We start from the raw sequence: 16,023 nt of genomic DNA on the forward strand, positions 1-16,023 counted from the left end.
CCAAGGTCTGGAGCAGTCTGCCAGCAGAGGTGGTTCAAGCACCTACATTGAACACCTTCAAGAGTAAATTGGATGCTTATCTTTCTGGGATCCTATGACCCCAGCTGACTTCCTGCCCTTTGGGCAGGGGGCTGGACTACATGATCTCCTGAGGTCCCTTCCAGCCCTAATGTCTATGAAATCTATGAAATCTATGAAACACTTACAGACGTGCCCCACACATTTCCAAGAGAGTACCATATCAGATGCATTGAATTCCCTGCTCTTGGTTTGTACTTTTCTACATGCTAGCTAGTTTTTATCATACCTCCTTATTTTAATGTCATTTTCTGTCATTTTCTAACACTGACATTCAATTAATTTCTAACATTGTGCCAACTAAATAACAGAAAGAGTAATTTGCTTCAGCCATCTGAATTATGTGGCCAAGTGTTATACATATGTGCCATTAGGTCCTGTTCCTACTCCCCTTAAGGCCAATGGTAGTTTTAATTAAACATTTAAGTACATTGTCTCTGATGTCAATTTGCATTGATTTTACTTTCTCAAAGTTAACCCCATTGACCAAGTCCTCTCCTTTTCTCTCCCTCTCCCCCTCTCATGCTATTATTTTAATATGTACATTTGTTACTCTTTTTAAAAGAGGCAAGTGACAATAAAGCCCTACCCAGTTGCTGCAGTGTCAGGACACTAAGCAAAATGTCATTCATTTGGCTCTTGGGGAAGTCATGCCAGCACTTGCCTGTGGAGTAAAATCCTCCAAGTAAAATCCATATGTAATGCTTCTGTCAGCAAAGTCTTGCTAGAAGAGAGTTTATAATAAATATTCGCATCTGCTGCTTTGGACACCCTAATCCATCCTCCAGATCTTTGCTGTGTCAGGCTTTGTTCTAGATGAAGAAGCCTGGTAGTTATAAAGGTTTGCAAATAGGACATATTTATCATAGTTAGCTTTACTCCTATACTTCCCTCTCCTGTACAAATATCCATGGACACTCTAAATATAACCTGTGGTTAAATGCTCTCAGTGTGTTTTCAAGACAGCCGAAATGATTCCTTAATAAATGGAGAAAATACCTTGTGTTTACCTCACATGCTGTCAAATAAAGTCATTCTATCATATGAGCAGAACAAAAATCACCATTGTCATAATGTGGTTTGAAGGCAGGAACAGTATTTTTCTTAGCTTGTCACATAAAAGACCCCGTGGTTTTTCACATCACCCTGTAACATTTTCCTTTGGTCCATATTCTTCCATGCATGCTTGTACTGGGTTTTAAGTCCCTGTGGACTACTTGTAGAGTAAGTTACGTGAGTGAAGGTGCCAAAACATAGCCTGTTTTCCCTAATTTTCCTTTAAAAAAATTACTGCTTCCAAACCATAACAACTTTGTAAATGTTGGCATTAATTTAACTTCTGCGTGTGATTATGTCCCTGCTTTCAGGAAAAAAAATATATATAAAAATAGGCCATAATCATTCTGAGGGTCTATGTAACTTGCTTGTAATAGCAAAAGGTGTTTGACCAAGATCATGACTTGAAATACAATAAACACTGTGTTGAGAGCACCACATTTGCCTTGAAATGAATTTATTGATTTTTTTTTTTTGGTACGTGAAACTCATGATTATTACAGTTAATTTTTAAACAGAGAGACTCTCTCATCTGGTGGTTGGGAAAACAAGGGGTGATTCAAATGTACTACTTACCAGCTGTTATCCATCTTTTTATTTAAATAGAAATATAATACATTTAAAAATGCATGTTGACAGTATATGGAGGCAGATTGTTTCATGAATAATATTATTTATATAAATAATACATTTATTGTTTCATAAATAAGCTTTAAACTCTTAAAATTACTTCTAAATCTATGTCTATACTATCTTTTAAATTAGGAAAGTATTTTACAGAGGCTGAGGAAATTATGTAACCTTTTCTCCCTGAAGGTCAGTGGGATTTAGACAGCTAATTTCTCATGGGATGCATCTTTTTTTTATATTGATACATAAGAGAATTACTGTTAATGACAGGCTTGATTATGATATACTTACAAAACAGAGCATCTTATACCCTGAGTTGCCCTACTGATTTCAGTAAAATTATCTAACTACTAATATTTTGCGTAATGTAGTATCAGAATATGGCCCTCATATTCTGATACTACATTACGCAAAATATTGTAATTGTATCAAAAATATTGTAATTGTATCACAATAAAAATAGAATAGCTGAATTCCCTGTGACTGACACCTTGCGATCCTCAGGTTCACTTAATCACACAGGAATCTAATCTCATTATTATTGATCTATCTGACTTTCCAATAGATTATTTCAGGCACAGTAGTATGCAAAATATGGGTTCACTAAGTGGCTGTGCATACCATTAGACCTGAAACTGCAAACATTGCTCTCTTATTTGGCCTCCTCAAACTCTAATAACTTTGTTTTGGATTTCAGGTCATGTTATAGCCCTTGCAAGCAATGATGGAACTGTTAAGGTTCTGGAACTCAAATCAGGGCAACTTTCCAGCCTGATGGGTCATGAAGATGATGTGCAGTGTGTTGTTTTTGATCACAAAGCAGAGCACCTGCTTTCTGGAGGTGCTGATGGCACTGTTCGACTCTGGACCTGAGAACTAGAATCCTGTTTTAACAAGCTCTTGGTTTCAAAGCTTTATGGAAATGATTTGATGGCATGACAGCAACAACTTTGTTAAGTGTCTTCACAGTTAATGTTTGCAGTAGGCATAATTGCACAAAATTATTATAATTGTCTATTTTATCCAAATAAAATCCCAGATTTCTCTGCCTTTGTATTGATAGTGTGTTTTTTTTTAACATCAAGAATTTTTCATTTGGTTGTTTCTAGAGAAATAGCTTTACAATGACGCCTAATGACAGACTAGATGAATTGCAAGGAGATTGATTTTTAATGTAACAGAACAAGAGACACAAGAGCTCAGCTACTTTTTTTTTTAATTCTCTCTTCATCAAATCCAGCCCATGGGAAGAAGTGAAGTTTTAATAATGCAACAACATGGGATTTTTTATGCAGCAAACGGTTTGCATGCCGCCAGGGCAAGAATGAACAAGAGTTCGTGAGAGATGCCATGACAGTAATCTTTTGCCTCATCATTCAGTAACTGCAGAGAGCTTAAATCTAAATACTGGCACTTCCTGGAACTTAGCTCTGCAGTCTGATCTGGAGCACATTCTCTTAAGAATTAAAATGGGCTGGGGGGAGGGAGGGAGGGAGGATGTGGTCCGATGCATGTAAAATATGTTTAGGTATGGTTAGAAATCGCTTTCCTTTTTAGGATGGTATCCAAGGAAATAAGTGATCCCAAGAGAAGCTCTGGAGGGCTCTTAGTTTCTTTGCCCAAGAGCGGACTGCGAGGAGGCGAGTGTGCCGCCCTGTGATGCATGATGCCGGGCTGGGGCGCTGACCGTGGTGCTGAAGGAATCCCGACTGCCGGCAGAATGAGCTCCGAGGCAGCGCCTGTCGGGCTGCCGCTGTCCCCGGTGCTGAACGCAAGGGAAAGTTACTCCCGTGCTTGAGATCAGAAATACCCCCGTGGGTTGGGAGAGGTTGTCGAAGCAACGTACCGTGATGGTGTTGACTGCATTTCAACCTGGGCTGGCTTTGAGCTCCAGCATGCTCTTGCCATTTCTAGTATTGACAGCATAGCAAAATAACCAGCCGGCTTGCTGTTGCAAGCACTGAGTGGAAAGGATCAGTTGTGTTTGGGGAAGGGAAATTGCATCCAAAGACCTGAACCAAAAAAAAAAAAAAAAAAAAGAATAACTTGGACACGATGATTGTGCTGTTTGGATCTGGATTGTTACAAGGCAGCCTTGCCTCTGGACCTCCTTGTTGCTGCTTGCTTTGAATTCTGAACACTGGCTTAAAGCTTATTTCTCATGTCTTGGCTGCCGGGCTGCCGTTTTCCTGTGTTTTCAAATGGGAGGTGGAGGAAAAAGGATTGTTCATGATTCATCACTGAAAATGTAATGAAGAGGAACAGCTTTTACTGATATATTTCTAACCTTTTAGTCCATGTTGGCCTGTGACCCCCTCCAGCTTTCACCCTGAGCCTGATTTGGTAAGTATGCATAATTCACTGGGGTGGGTGGAGGGGAGGGGAGACCTTTACTCAGAGTAAGACACTATCCAGCATCTCTTTTAATGAGAAATTATAAAAAGTTCAGTTGTAAAGTAATTCCGAGCTGTGTAGGGTTTGTTTACTTGTTGAAATTTTTCTGTAGTGTAGATCTGAATTCTGCTCAGTTTCCGTTCTGTTCATTAAACTGAGTCTCTGAAGTTGCCAAGGAACCTCTGAGATGACCACAGGCTATAACAACTTATAACTGACTTATTTTTACTCCTTATAGAACTTGGTTTTATTTGCTGCCTTTCCTTTAAAGTTGGGTAGATTTAGGGAAATGATTGGATAATTTTTGATTACCTTCAATATAAATCTCTTCTATTGGTTCCATTTTTTCTTAAATTTTCACTTACTTGAGCCTGAAAAAATGATGCCTACCTGTAGCTTGTAGGTGAGCAAGTCAACAGTCCCCAGATCCATAATGCAAACTTATCTTAGAGCATCACCCATTTTTTAAACACCCTGTTACAAAAGATATTGTTGGTAGTATCACAGTACATTACCCTTGTGATAAAAAGCTATACAGAACTTTAATTAAGAAAATATCTTTTGATTTTGATAAAGCTTGTGTAATATCCGGTGTCTCCCTCTGTTGTAGCTTTAGAAAAAATGCCTTGTCAACAGAATCCTTTAGCTTCTCCTGTATGATTAGAGCTTTCTCCTAATGCATTTGTCTTTGACACTGTTTCTTTAATTGAAATATTGAACATCAGCCAAAAATCTTAATATACAATAAACATTTCTTTTTTAGGAGTAAGACAAAATCTGTATTTCTGTATCTATGTGTGTGCGTGTGCATGTGTGTGTGCGCATGTGTGTGTGTGTGTGTGTGTAAAAATACAGGCACATGTTTATTCTATTTGTTGTTTTTATCAACCTCCACATACCTCCTTTCTAATAAATATAGCACTAATATTTCATTTGATAAAAGTTTCCTGGAAACATTTTTGATTGTATGACAGCCAGTCCATGCCCAGTTACCTTAAAGCAGGACAGAGACCTTTTTTCCTCCCGGATTCTGCAAGGTATATAGAAAAGAACTGAGAAAGTATACTTAGAGACAGAGATGTGGTAAACAGTATAGCTTACCATGTGCCAGGAAAATATATGCTGAGCCTTTTTTTTTAACCTGATTATTCTTGGTGTGAATAGCAGTAGGCTTTCCTTCTTTCTCAATGCAGTATCTTGAATACTTAAGAACAACACTCCATTGCCAAAAGTGTAAGAATGCCATGTACCTGTATGACATTTTAGAATGAATACTGGCCCTATGCCTTTGAGACAAATATAATAACTGTATGCAGTGAACATTTTAAATATTTATCTATGAACACCTATTCAGAACGTTTTTTAAACTGTTCCCTGAAAATGTCAGTTTCTAAGTAATACTCAATAATGCTTATGGTCCTAGCCCAACTACCTTGGCTCTTTCTGCAGGAATACTATAATTAAAACACTACAGCCACCTGTCTCTAAAAATAAACAAAATTCAGCATTGTCTTTCATATTTGAACCATATGCCTGGCTACAACTCCAATTATTATTGCTGTACTTATTGGTTTTCATGGTTACTTCAGAAGGATAGGAACAATAATTCAAATCCCATTGAACTAACTTTTCACCATGTGATTTAAGGCAAATAATTCCACTTCCTGTATATCAGATAATCCAGTTAATACTGTAAACCAGCCTGAATGGAGGTTATGTGTGGATGTATGTGTGTGTGTGTGTTTATGTGTGTGTGTACACACACAAGTATTAGCTTCATTTAGAGATTTTCTGTTCTTTATTCTCCTTAAAAATAATTTGGAAGAAGATATTTGTTTAAAATGAAACAGTGTTTCTTATCACTAGGCGTTGCTAGCAGTAAGCTTTATCCACAGATACAGATTGAGCACATGGCCTTACTAAGTATGTATTTGTTAATAATTCAAGTTGTCTTTATTTAAAATATCTATTTTCAGCCCCTGCTTTTTGGTATCCCTATGGAAGCAGCCGTTTATAACTGATAATAGGATCATATGGAGAAGTTGAGGAGGGGGATGGCTCTTCATATTCATGAAGCCTGCATACTTCTGTTATTAATCTCTGGCTTGGTCACCCCTGCTGCTATCAATCATGAAGACTACCCTGCTGATGAAGGGGATCAGACCTCAAGTAATGACAATCTGATCTTTGATGACTACCGAGGGAAAGGCTGTGTGGATGACAGTGGCTTTGTATACAAACTGGGAGAACGTTTTTTCCCAGGGCATTCCAATTGTCCTTGTGTCTGTACTGAGGATGGACCTGTTTGTGATCAACCAGAATGCCCCAAAATTCACCCAAAATGTACTAAAGTGGAACACAATGGATGCTGCCCAGAATGCAAGGAAGTGAAAAACTTTTGTGAATATCATGGAAAAAATTACAAAATCTTGGAGGAATTTAAGGTATGAATAACCTTTGGGAGTTATTTAATACTAGCATGTTATATGAACTGATCAGGGATGAGATTTTCCAAGGTACTCAATATTTGCTGACCTCTGCTCCTCCTTAAGCCAATAGTAAAACTACCACTGGCTTCAATAACAGCAGAGTCAAACCTATACTGAATGCATTTAAACAAAAATCAAATTCAAACTTGTGCAACAAAAAGTATTGGTGTAGCACTTGAAGGATTACTATTCACAAGCACACCAAAAGTAGGGAGTAATCTAGAATTGCTCTTTGTGATTAAATGGTGATAAACTAAACTTACTAGTGTTGTTTTATGCAGATTACTGTTTAAAATAATAGGAAGTATACATTCCAATGATGACTTTAATAGCCAAGTTCCCATTAAGAATATTGAAAATATTCAGTGATCCTTTTGCAATTAAGTCGAAGACTTTCTTTGAATGACAACCTGTAGCTCTTCATGGGAAAATACCATCGCTATTTATATACTAATGCACTTGCCAGCTTATTTTCTCCTCTGGCAATGGAAATAATTCCACATAAGACCTTGTGTTTTCCAAACTTTAAGTAACACAAGTTTATAGATTTTTTTTCCAAATAGTGTTTTCTTTTGGTTCTTCTTGTAAATAGTACATAATTTAGGTATTTCTTGCAGGTGGGATACCTCATTCACTCTTATCTAACCTAAGTCAGGATATTTAGGAAGCAGTCTCTTCTACAAAGTAAATAAGTACAGTAGAAACATACCCTTGAAAGATAACCTGATCATTTTGTCTAACACTGTTTCAGAAGAACATGAGGCTTATGATTGTGAGATCTGTTTTAATGTAATGGAACATTGGTAGCCACCCCCAGAAGAATTTTTCCAGCTTCCTAACACAAGTATCACCCTTGAACACAGGATGTTCCAGTCTTTGAATGACCCCTTCACTGATAGGGGAGGAGGAATCCACCCAGCTAATTCCTCAGTCATGATCAAATACATATGCTAGGACATATTCAGGTTAAGTCTTAGACCATACACAATACAATGGGAAACTATTAAGGAGGATCTTTTTATTACAGAGTTTGTGCAAATTAAACAAGAAAGGGGAAAACTTTTTTTAAAAAGTTTTTTACCTTTATTCACTGAAAATAGTATTTAGTATTTTACAAGCAATAACACTAGGAGTGCTTTTTCAGGCTGGTATTTTGGGATTTAGCCAAAAAAACACTCTTCATTTAAAATGAATAAGATAAATTTAATTTCCCTTTTTGCTAAAACCTCAGATGAACCTTTCATGAGGGCTTTCTTACTAGAACCTTTCATGAGGCCTTTTTTTTCGATAGAGCAGTTGATAAAAAGAGGAGTTCCAGCACCATCATAATGTTCTCCTAGCAAAGGAAAAGCACATCAGATTGTGGAGCATCTCAACCTCAAATAAACCTCAGCCAGGTACATCCATAAAAAGACCCCAGATTTAATTTAAATCACAATCAAGCCTTTAATCTGGAGCCTTTAATCAAGCCTTTAATCTGGGCGTATACCACATGGAGTAGAGTGGAACCTGTTTATAAGAACGTTATGGTGAAACTATGTCCATATTGAAATAAAGAAGTCCTAGAATAAAATTTAGAATTATATTCTACTCATAGTGCAATATCATGCATGTATAGACATATATATGCATAGATATGTATGTACAAACAGAGAGAAAGGGAGAGACTCTGGGAGCAGACAGTTTCCAAAGTTCTGTAACTGAGAGCCTGGAGAGAGAAGTGCTGAACCTGGGAAATTTCTGATGTATAGACTGAAATCCCAATGCACTGAAGTCAGTGGTTGTTTGCTGCTGACTTAAATGGAGCAAGGATATCATCCGTTATGTCCACAACAGAATACCTAGAGCTTATAAGTTTTGCAGCCTCCTAGCCTTGTTCTGGTTCCTGTGAAATTTATAATATCTTCAGGCTTTTTCAAGTTTGTGTCACTTACAGTCAAGCTGTGCCAGAGATGGAAGACTTTCTCAAGTCTTCCTTCCTTCAAAAACTGGCTGATTGTAATTAGACTAGATTCACCCTTTTGTGGGGACTTATACAGTTGAACCCTTCATCTTTCACATGAACTGCTCCATTACTGTTTACATGTTTTAAAAGCTAATTTTCCAGTATCATCTTCACTAGAGATACTGATCTCTGCATAATTACATATGACATCAGCTGAGGAATTAGTTGGAGGTCTTAAAGTGTGATTCTTATATGGGGATATGTGTGTGTATTCTTCATTAGCTTCACCAAATGTTACATGCATGATCTGTGCCCAAGGTAGACTTATATCCTGAAAAGTTTGGGGGCAACTTAAGAAGATAATTGGAACAGTAAAATGGATCATTATTGTGGAAGGTTTGGGATTTTAATCATTTTCCTAACTTATTTTTAGCCCACTGTGGGCACATCTACATATGCTGCTGTGGCACCATTGTTACTATACTGTCATTTAGTACTTCCTTTTGAAAGTACTAAAAGAAGGCATGGTAACAGCCCATACTGCACCATGTGTGCCACACACTGTTATTTTCAGGCAGTATGTTGCCATAGCAACATGCTTTAATGACGGACCACATTGCTATGGCAACGTAGCTACAGCATCATGGTTTTTGCCCATGGACACTATGTGGCCATAGCGCATTGGTACGACGATTTAGTGTCACATGTAAATACTCCCTGTATTCCAAAATGACTTGGACAAGGAAATTCAAATTTGGCTTAACCCCATGCTGAGTACTGATATTAATGTCTAGATCTGAGGGTACATATGTGGTGATAGTGGAAAGTACTTAGTTATTGAAACCCGCATCTTCAAAATGTGTCTTACCTTTTGTGAGCACAATTTATGTACCCATCATAATCTGGAAGTACAGATATAAGTATAATACATAACTTTGCTAACTATCCCATCCAATTTATGCCTGTAATTGAGGTCATTACTTTTCCAAATGTTAGTATTTATATGCTAAACTTATTTGTAAACATGAAAGGGAGACTTGTTTTATTCTTCACCCTCTTCCTGTCTCTTTATCCACTTCCTGGCAGCTGCTGTCTCTGGGTCTTTCTTCCTTCTTCCATCAGGCAGGTTGCTCCTCTCTTTCCCTGTCTCCTCCCACATAATCACCAGATGGCAATACCAGAGGGGTGGGGAAGTGCTTCAGATAGTTAGATAGCACAAGGTTGATCCTCCTTCCTCTTCTATGGTAGGTGATGGCCTGTGTTCTCCCACCCGTGTAGCCACACAACAATCTGTGTTTTCTCCCACATATCAACCATGGCTTTGGATTCAGTTACAAATATCAAGATCCTTACCATTCAGTACTCAGAGTTTACTATTGGACATTCAGGTGTATAATTAACTTCAGAGAACTTATTAACTGTCCTGCTTCTCCTTGGCTAAAAGAAGAAAAAAGCAAGAAAGCAGCCTCAGATTATTTTAAATGCACTTGGTAATGTTTTAAAATAATATTCCTGCATGTGCACTTATGTAGACTTAATGAGATAATACACTAAATGTGAGATGAATGGTAAGTTTAATTGGCTGAATATCAGTCAAAAAACAGCTCTATTGTGTGCTGGATTATTTTTTACCCAGAAAAAGAATGCACACCCCTTCAATTGAAAGCTTTGCAGAAAGGTTTACAGTGTATTTGTGACTGCAGGGAGACGCTTTCTGGAATTTATTAGCGACTGTATGTCCACAACTGCATCTGCTCATTTCAGCACCTAGAATAGAAATACACAGAATATTCATGAGAGTGCTTCTGTATGAGCATGTGTATGACAAATAAATAACGTTAAGGAGCATTCTTAACTGGGGAATGAATGGTCCATTCGAAAGATATTATTAACCCAGTATGTTACAATGATCTATTGGTATTCGAGAAGGAAGAAGGAGGTGAATATGTTCCACTTCCTTCCGCTCCAATGTAAGTTCTAATCCAGAAGCACTGGATCCCACTGACATACTCTCCTACTCAGTGACTTTCACCTGCCCTTGTAGCCAAACTTTGCAGTGATTCTGTTATCCTGGCAGAGCCTTGGATCAGTCAACTGCCAAGCAGGGAGACGTTACCTTCATAACGCCTAAAGGGAACTCTTCTACTACGCATATCTCCCTTAGGACCAGCTCAACAGCAAGGCTCCAGGAGCTTCTCACAAGCCTTGTGAGCCTCCCTGCAGCACAGACGCTCACTCCCAGCCTCTGGTGGAAGAGGTTTCCAGGAGCTTGAGGCAGCTGTGCCTGTGTGGCCACTCCTATTCTTCAGGGTGGGCTTCAGTAGCTTCTAGCTCTGGCCCAGCCATTTCCAATAACAGTGGGAACCCAGAGTTTATAAGCCCCTGGCTTTACTGCTACCTTCTTCATTGAACATATTTTTACTGCTATGCTTTATCTGCCTTGCTCTTACCCGTATTCATTCTCCTGATCTCTGCCAGTTCCTCCTTTTCAATTATACATCCCAAAACCACCATTCCTTACAATCTGTCTTGTCTCTCACAGCTTCTCTGCCACTTCTGTGTTAGTTTTATGCACTCTCCCATCACCCACAACTGTCCGTTATTCTCATCTGATCAAGCACTGTCATGCCTGAAAAAAAATAATTCCCTAAGAGTCCATCAATGGTCATAATTTGCATCAAGCAAGAGTTGAAAAAGAGAGAAAGAGAATGATGCAGTGCCATTATGGAATACTTTACACCAGCAGGATATGTGCATTGCTTACCTGAATAACTCCAACAAGCAAAAAATGTGGTTTATTGAAGCCAGTAGAAACATTTCTATATTCTATAACAGAACCAGGTTTCCACAAAGGGTGGTTTATGGTCAGCCTTGCCTTCCCTCCCACTCTTCCCTGTGCTACATCTTCATTCATGTATGTGTCATGTTTGCAACTGAGCCCTGATTTTGCATTTAGCTATGCAGAGTCACTCCATTATGCTTCAGTAAGAAGCCTGAAGTCAATTTATCAAGCCAGTGTTCATCTATTCCCTGACACAAGACAGTCCCAGTGATCAGGATTATAATTAGCAATAATATATTGAGTATAACTTTATTAAACTCAAATCATAAATAACAATACCATCACCGTTATTATTATTATTTTTAAAAGCTTTATAAATGCAGTTGTGAAAGTGGGTAGTGCTTTTCATCAAGAGGTGTTACTGCACATCAAGAAGTTATTCATTTAGCTTCACAATACCCCTCTGTACCCAAAAAGTATTATGCCCATTCTACCATGGGATAAATGGAGGTGTAGAATGTTATTTTTTTTCTCTGCACACTGCCAGAAAGAGAATCAAATGGTGCATGAGCCAAGATCTCTGATCTTAACCACTAGATGACTCTTCCTTGAGAGCCAATCTAGTTAAAAGTTAATGAAATGCTTATTCTGGAAACTTAGTAGAGTGTTACCAACTGTATAATGATGTTATCAAAACAAATCCCCAAGCTAGTATGCAAACTTGCTGTCAATAGTGCTGCAGTTTGAGGGTTGGTTTTTGGTTCTTTTGGGTTTTTTTTTTAAAAAGCTTGTCTGCATTATATTTAAAATTCTTAGGTCAGATCTCTCAAATCTGTTCACTGCAGTGATGGTTTCCCTTCTATTCATTCCAAGCTCATTCTCTGCACAACGGTCCCATTGATTTCCAAAGCAGCTCTGTACTCATTTCACGTGCAGGCTCTGTGATAGAGATGTACAGTGTGGATGATGCAGGAAAATTTTAGCTGCGTGTTTAATTTAAAAAGTGATCATTATTCCCTCTCAAACTCAGCCCCTCTCAAGTAAAATCTAATTGTCTGGATGCAGCTTTGGAGAGTGTTCTGTATTTTAAAGCAGTGTAAAAGAACAGAAATGTGACATCTTAAATTTGAGAAGCTTCATTAGGTTAGTAAAAAAATTTCCAGATAGAGTTTTCTTCCTTTAATAGCACGACCACTCAGCCTCAGTTTCATGGTGAACTTTGGAAGGCACTCAAATCAAAATGGGCTAATAAAAGCCAAAGCAAACATTATTAAAACCTTTTGGCAGTGTGCTGACCAGTGATCCAAGTCACTAGTAATTTTCAGATACCTGTTTGTAAATTACAGGAAACTGATTACTAACACGGTCAGCACAGGGCCCCAATTTTAATATTAACATTTTTGTCCAAGATGCATGCAGCAGTGATTTTTACATTACAACTAGAATAAATGAGGCTTTTTTAATATGTTCTGCAATGTCATATACTGCTAGAAGATCATAATGCAAAAGAAATTTCAATATTGTGCCTATCCTTTAATAGAAAGAACCATGAACAATACTAGCTCACAAGATAGGATGCAGCCATTGAAATCAGACAGGGAAAACAGAACATCAGTCAAATGGAAAAGAATGATTTATTATCTTCCTCCTGGCAAAATTACAGTGACAGTGTCTATGCAGTGGTATCTGAAATTACTGACTTACTGTATTTCAGTCATAGTTCATGCAAAAAACACATAATAATATAGGAAGGTATGTCAAATATTGATCTATAATAACATCTCCATGAAAGTCAGCTATGTATTTAAGTACTGATGCTAAAATATATGTATTATGTTACACTATATGCAAGTACAGGGTTATAATATAATGTTGGTGTTTCATTATCACAGCTGAAAGTGCATGGGTAATACTGTGCCACTGGTTGCACTGATGCTAATCTGAAATAACTCCATTGGCTATTTATTTGTAGCACATTACTCTGGCCCCAACCTGGCCCTGCAGGGGGTGGGCAGGAAGCATGCATGTACTATCCCCAATGCAGCTGCTGGGGGTGCACAGAGGGGCTGCCCAGCCTTTCAGGGAGAAGCAGGCATGGCTGCTGCCAGGGACTTGGGGTTTGGAAATTTGGCAGAGGGAAGGTGGCCATATTAATGGCCACTGCTCCTCCACCATCAAATTTCCCAATACATGTGGAGCCCCGTGGGCCAGATGCAATGGCTCTGTGGGCCATATTTGGCCCGCGGACCAGAGGTTGAGTATCCCTGAACTAAGCCATTGATTCTGCTTCCAAAACTCGATGATCCTGAGAAAACTATTGAAAAGCAAGAGTATCTGCTCAGGAAGCACTGTGGCTTTTGTGCTGGCTTTTGTGCTGGCTCTGTTCCTAACAGTAATCCCATCTCCACTGGAGCCATGCTGCCAGGGATCTATCCAGGGACAATATTTAGCAAGCAACTATTTGTAGGAGCTCCAGAGAGACAGTTAAATAGAAAAGACAACATGGTCCTTGGCTATATCATTAGTCCTGATTAAGTTCTGTGAAATCAAAGAAGGCATTGAATACATGTCCCCTGGCCTTTGCAGAGTCTGCCTTTCATGGAGTCTGCATGTGGGGGAGATCAAGTCACATACAGCCAATCCCTTCCCATGAATGGAAAAGACCCGTCATAGGTTTGGGTCTTCAATTTTTGTTCAAATTATCATAGTTTTCATTAATCATATTAAGGTCAAGGGACCCAAAATATTTAAAATGCATTATTCATATGGAGGGCTGTAAAGATACAGATTGACATATGGTAAATTGCTTATTAGCAATTTGTTATTTTAAATACTATGGGTGGGATATTTAAAAATGGTTAGCAGTGGCATTTCTTTGCTGTCACTCAGATCAATAGGTCAGCTTCCACTGACTTCAATGGAACAGTGAATCCATCATGTGCTTTTGAAATATCCTAGCCTGCAAGTACTCTAGAGTCACAGTCAGAAGTGTCCTCCTCTCATGGGCATCAGTTTTTCTATTGGCCTGTGAGCTGAACTCCTACTAAAGCATGTGGAAATTTAGCACAGAAATAGATAGAATGGTTTGGGTGCCAGTTTCACAACATAGGAAGTGAACTGAAAGTGCAGTTTTATGAGTTGATGAAGCATTGTTAGTGGAAACTGCTTCATACAGAATGACATTAATTAAAAATAATGCCCAAGTAGATAATTATCCTAGTAATTGTTTTTAAAACTATAATTGAATAAGTCATTCAATGACAACTTTCAATCCTGTTAAAATATGTTAGGCTCTAACAGACAGTGATTCTGATTTCACAGTGCAAGTGACAGTATCTCTGTTGAAGCCAAAGAAGTTACTCTGGTGTGAAATAAGTGTACGTTGGAGTAGGATTTCAGGCTGCTGCATAGAGTTCTAATAAAACCCAAAATCACAAAGCCAGATCTGTCTTTTTACCAAGTACACCACTCTAACAGTGGGTTACACTAGGACAAACACCTGTCTGGTCCTTAATGACAAACAAACTATTTCAAAATCTTTCTGGAAAAAACAGGCTGTTTTTCCTTCCTTCCAGTTATGATCAAACATATCATGAGAGCTTAAAATACTTTCTCTTGGATGCTTACGTGACTCCCCAAAGTAATACAAACTATAGTACTTGAATTTAGAGTCCTTACCTTTTGTTCCCTCCCAACCCATTATTATTAATTACTCTTCTCACTGACCCAGATTCCCCAGCAAACCTGTGTGTGGCTCTCCTGCCTTCAGGGCACCAGGCCACCTTCACCAGAGGTACCTGTAAGAAGTCGGTGGCTCCTACCTTGCTCTCCAAGTCAGAATGATCAGTAAGAAATTATGGTGTGGGTCCTCAAAGAGCTCTTATACGTCTTATCTCTTCACAGAGCAGAGAGAGCTGGCTCATTATCATTGCGGCATGTAGCAATCAGGTTTAGACTCTGAAATCCCATGCGCTTTCTTTTATTATGTGTGTGTACAGTACCTATTACTATGGGAACTTGTGCTAAGTTTACATGACCCAAAAAGTAAGTATCACAAACAAAGAGGGATAGCCTCATCTGATTATACAAAGCAAGCAAACCTGTCCCAAACTGGATAGGTGCACTGGGATTTTTGCTCTCCTGTTTCTTCCCCCTCCCCTTTCCTCCTTCTAATACATGAAAAACTGGAATGAGTTTATATGAGAAAACTCCAGGGCTCTATCCACTGTAAATATAATTTCTGTTAAAGACAAGGAGACTTTACCCATACGAGTGTTATTTGAACATTAAATTGAGTCATTTTTCCTACTTCATTAGCCTTTCCAAAATGTATTAGGTGACATTCTTTGTATCATATATCTCATCCCTTCAAATATAAGAAGCCCTTGAATTTATGACACCCACATTTTCAGACTCTCACTTTCAATAAAAAATAGAATATCAGTTAAGAACATATTTACAAAGGTGAAAACCCTGTGATGCATATAAACATGTTTCATTTGGGTTTTGCTCAGATTTAAGATTCAGGCAATCTTTAAAAGAAATATTTTTTTAAAATGTATCTTATATTTGAAAGAATGGCTTAGGATCATTCACAAACCCTCTCTGCCTCCTGAGAAACTTGTGAGAATCTTTCACTAGTATCTTAG

General features: G+C 38.3%; 2 protein-coding genes across 3 annotated transcripts in view; both read left to right on the forward strand.

Moving 5' to 3' along the window:
- The window catches only part of SPAG16 (sperm associated antigen 16), a 924,455-nt gene extending 921,643 nt beyond the window's left edge, over positions 1–2,812 (forward strand). For both annotated transcript variants that reach the window (XM_019554226.1, XM_019554228.1), the window contains one exon: positions 2,462–2,812. In XM_019554226.1, the coding sequence (XP_019409771.1) occupies positions 2,462–2,637 (176 nt within the window). In that variant the 3' untranslated portion in view covers positions 2,638–2,812. The remainder of the gene's footprint in view (positions 1–2,461) is intronic.
- Positions 2,813–6,132: 3,320 nt separating this feature from the next.
- The window catches only part of VWC2L (von Willebrand factor C domain containing protein 2-like), a 91,636-nt gene continuing 81,745 nt past the window's right edge, over positions 6,133–16,023 (forward strand). The window contains exon 1 of the mRNA XM_019554693.1: positions 6,133–6,602. Within this exon, the coding sequence (XP_019410238.1) occupies positions 6,192–6,602 (411 nt within the window). The 5' untranslated portion in view covers positions 6,133–6,191. The remainder of the gene's footprint in view (positions 6,603–16,023) is intronic.

The sequence above is a fragment of the Crocodylus porosus genome, unplaced genomic scaffold (genome assembly GCF_001723895.1).
Source record: "Crocodylus porosus isolate Cpor-Errol unplaced genomic scaffold, CroPor_comp1, whole genome shotgun sequence".
Classification (NCBI taxonomy): Eukaryota; Metazoa; Chordata; order Crocodylia; family Crocodylidae; genus Crocodylus; species Crocodylus porosus.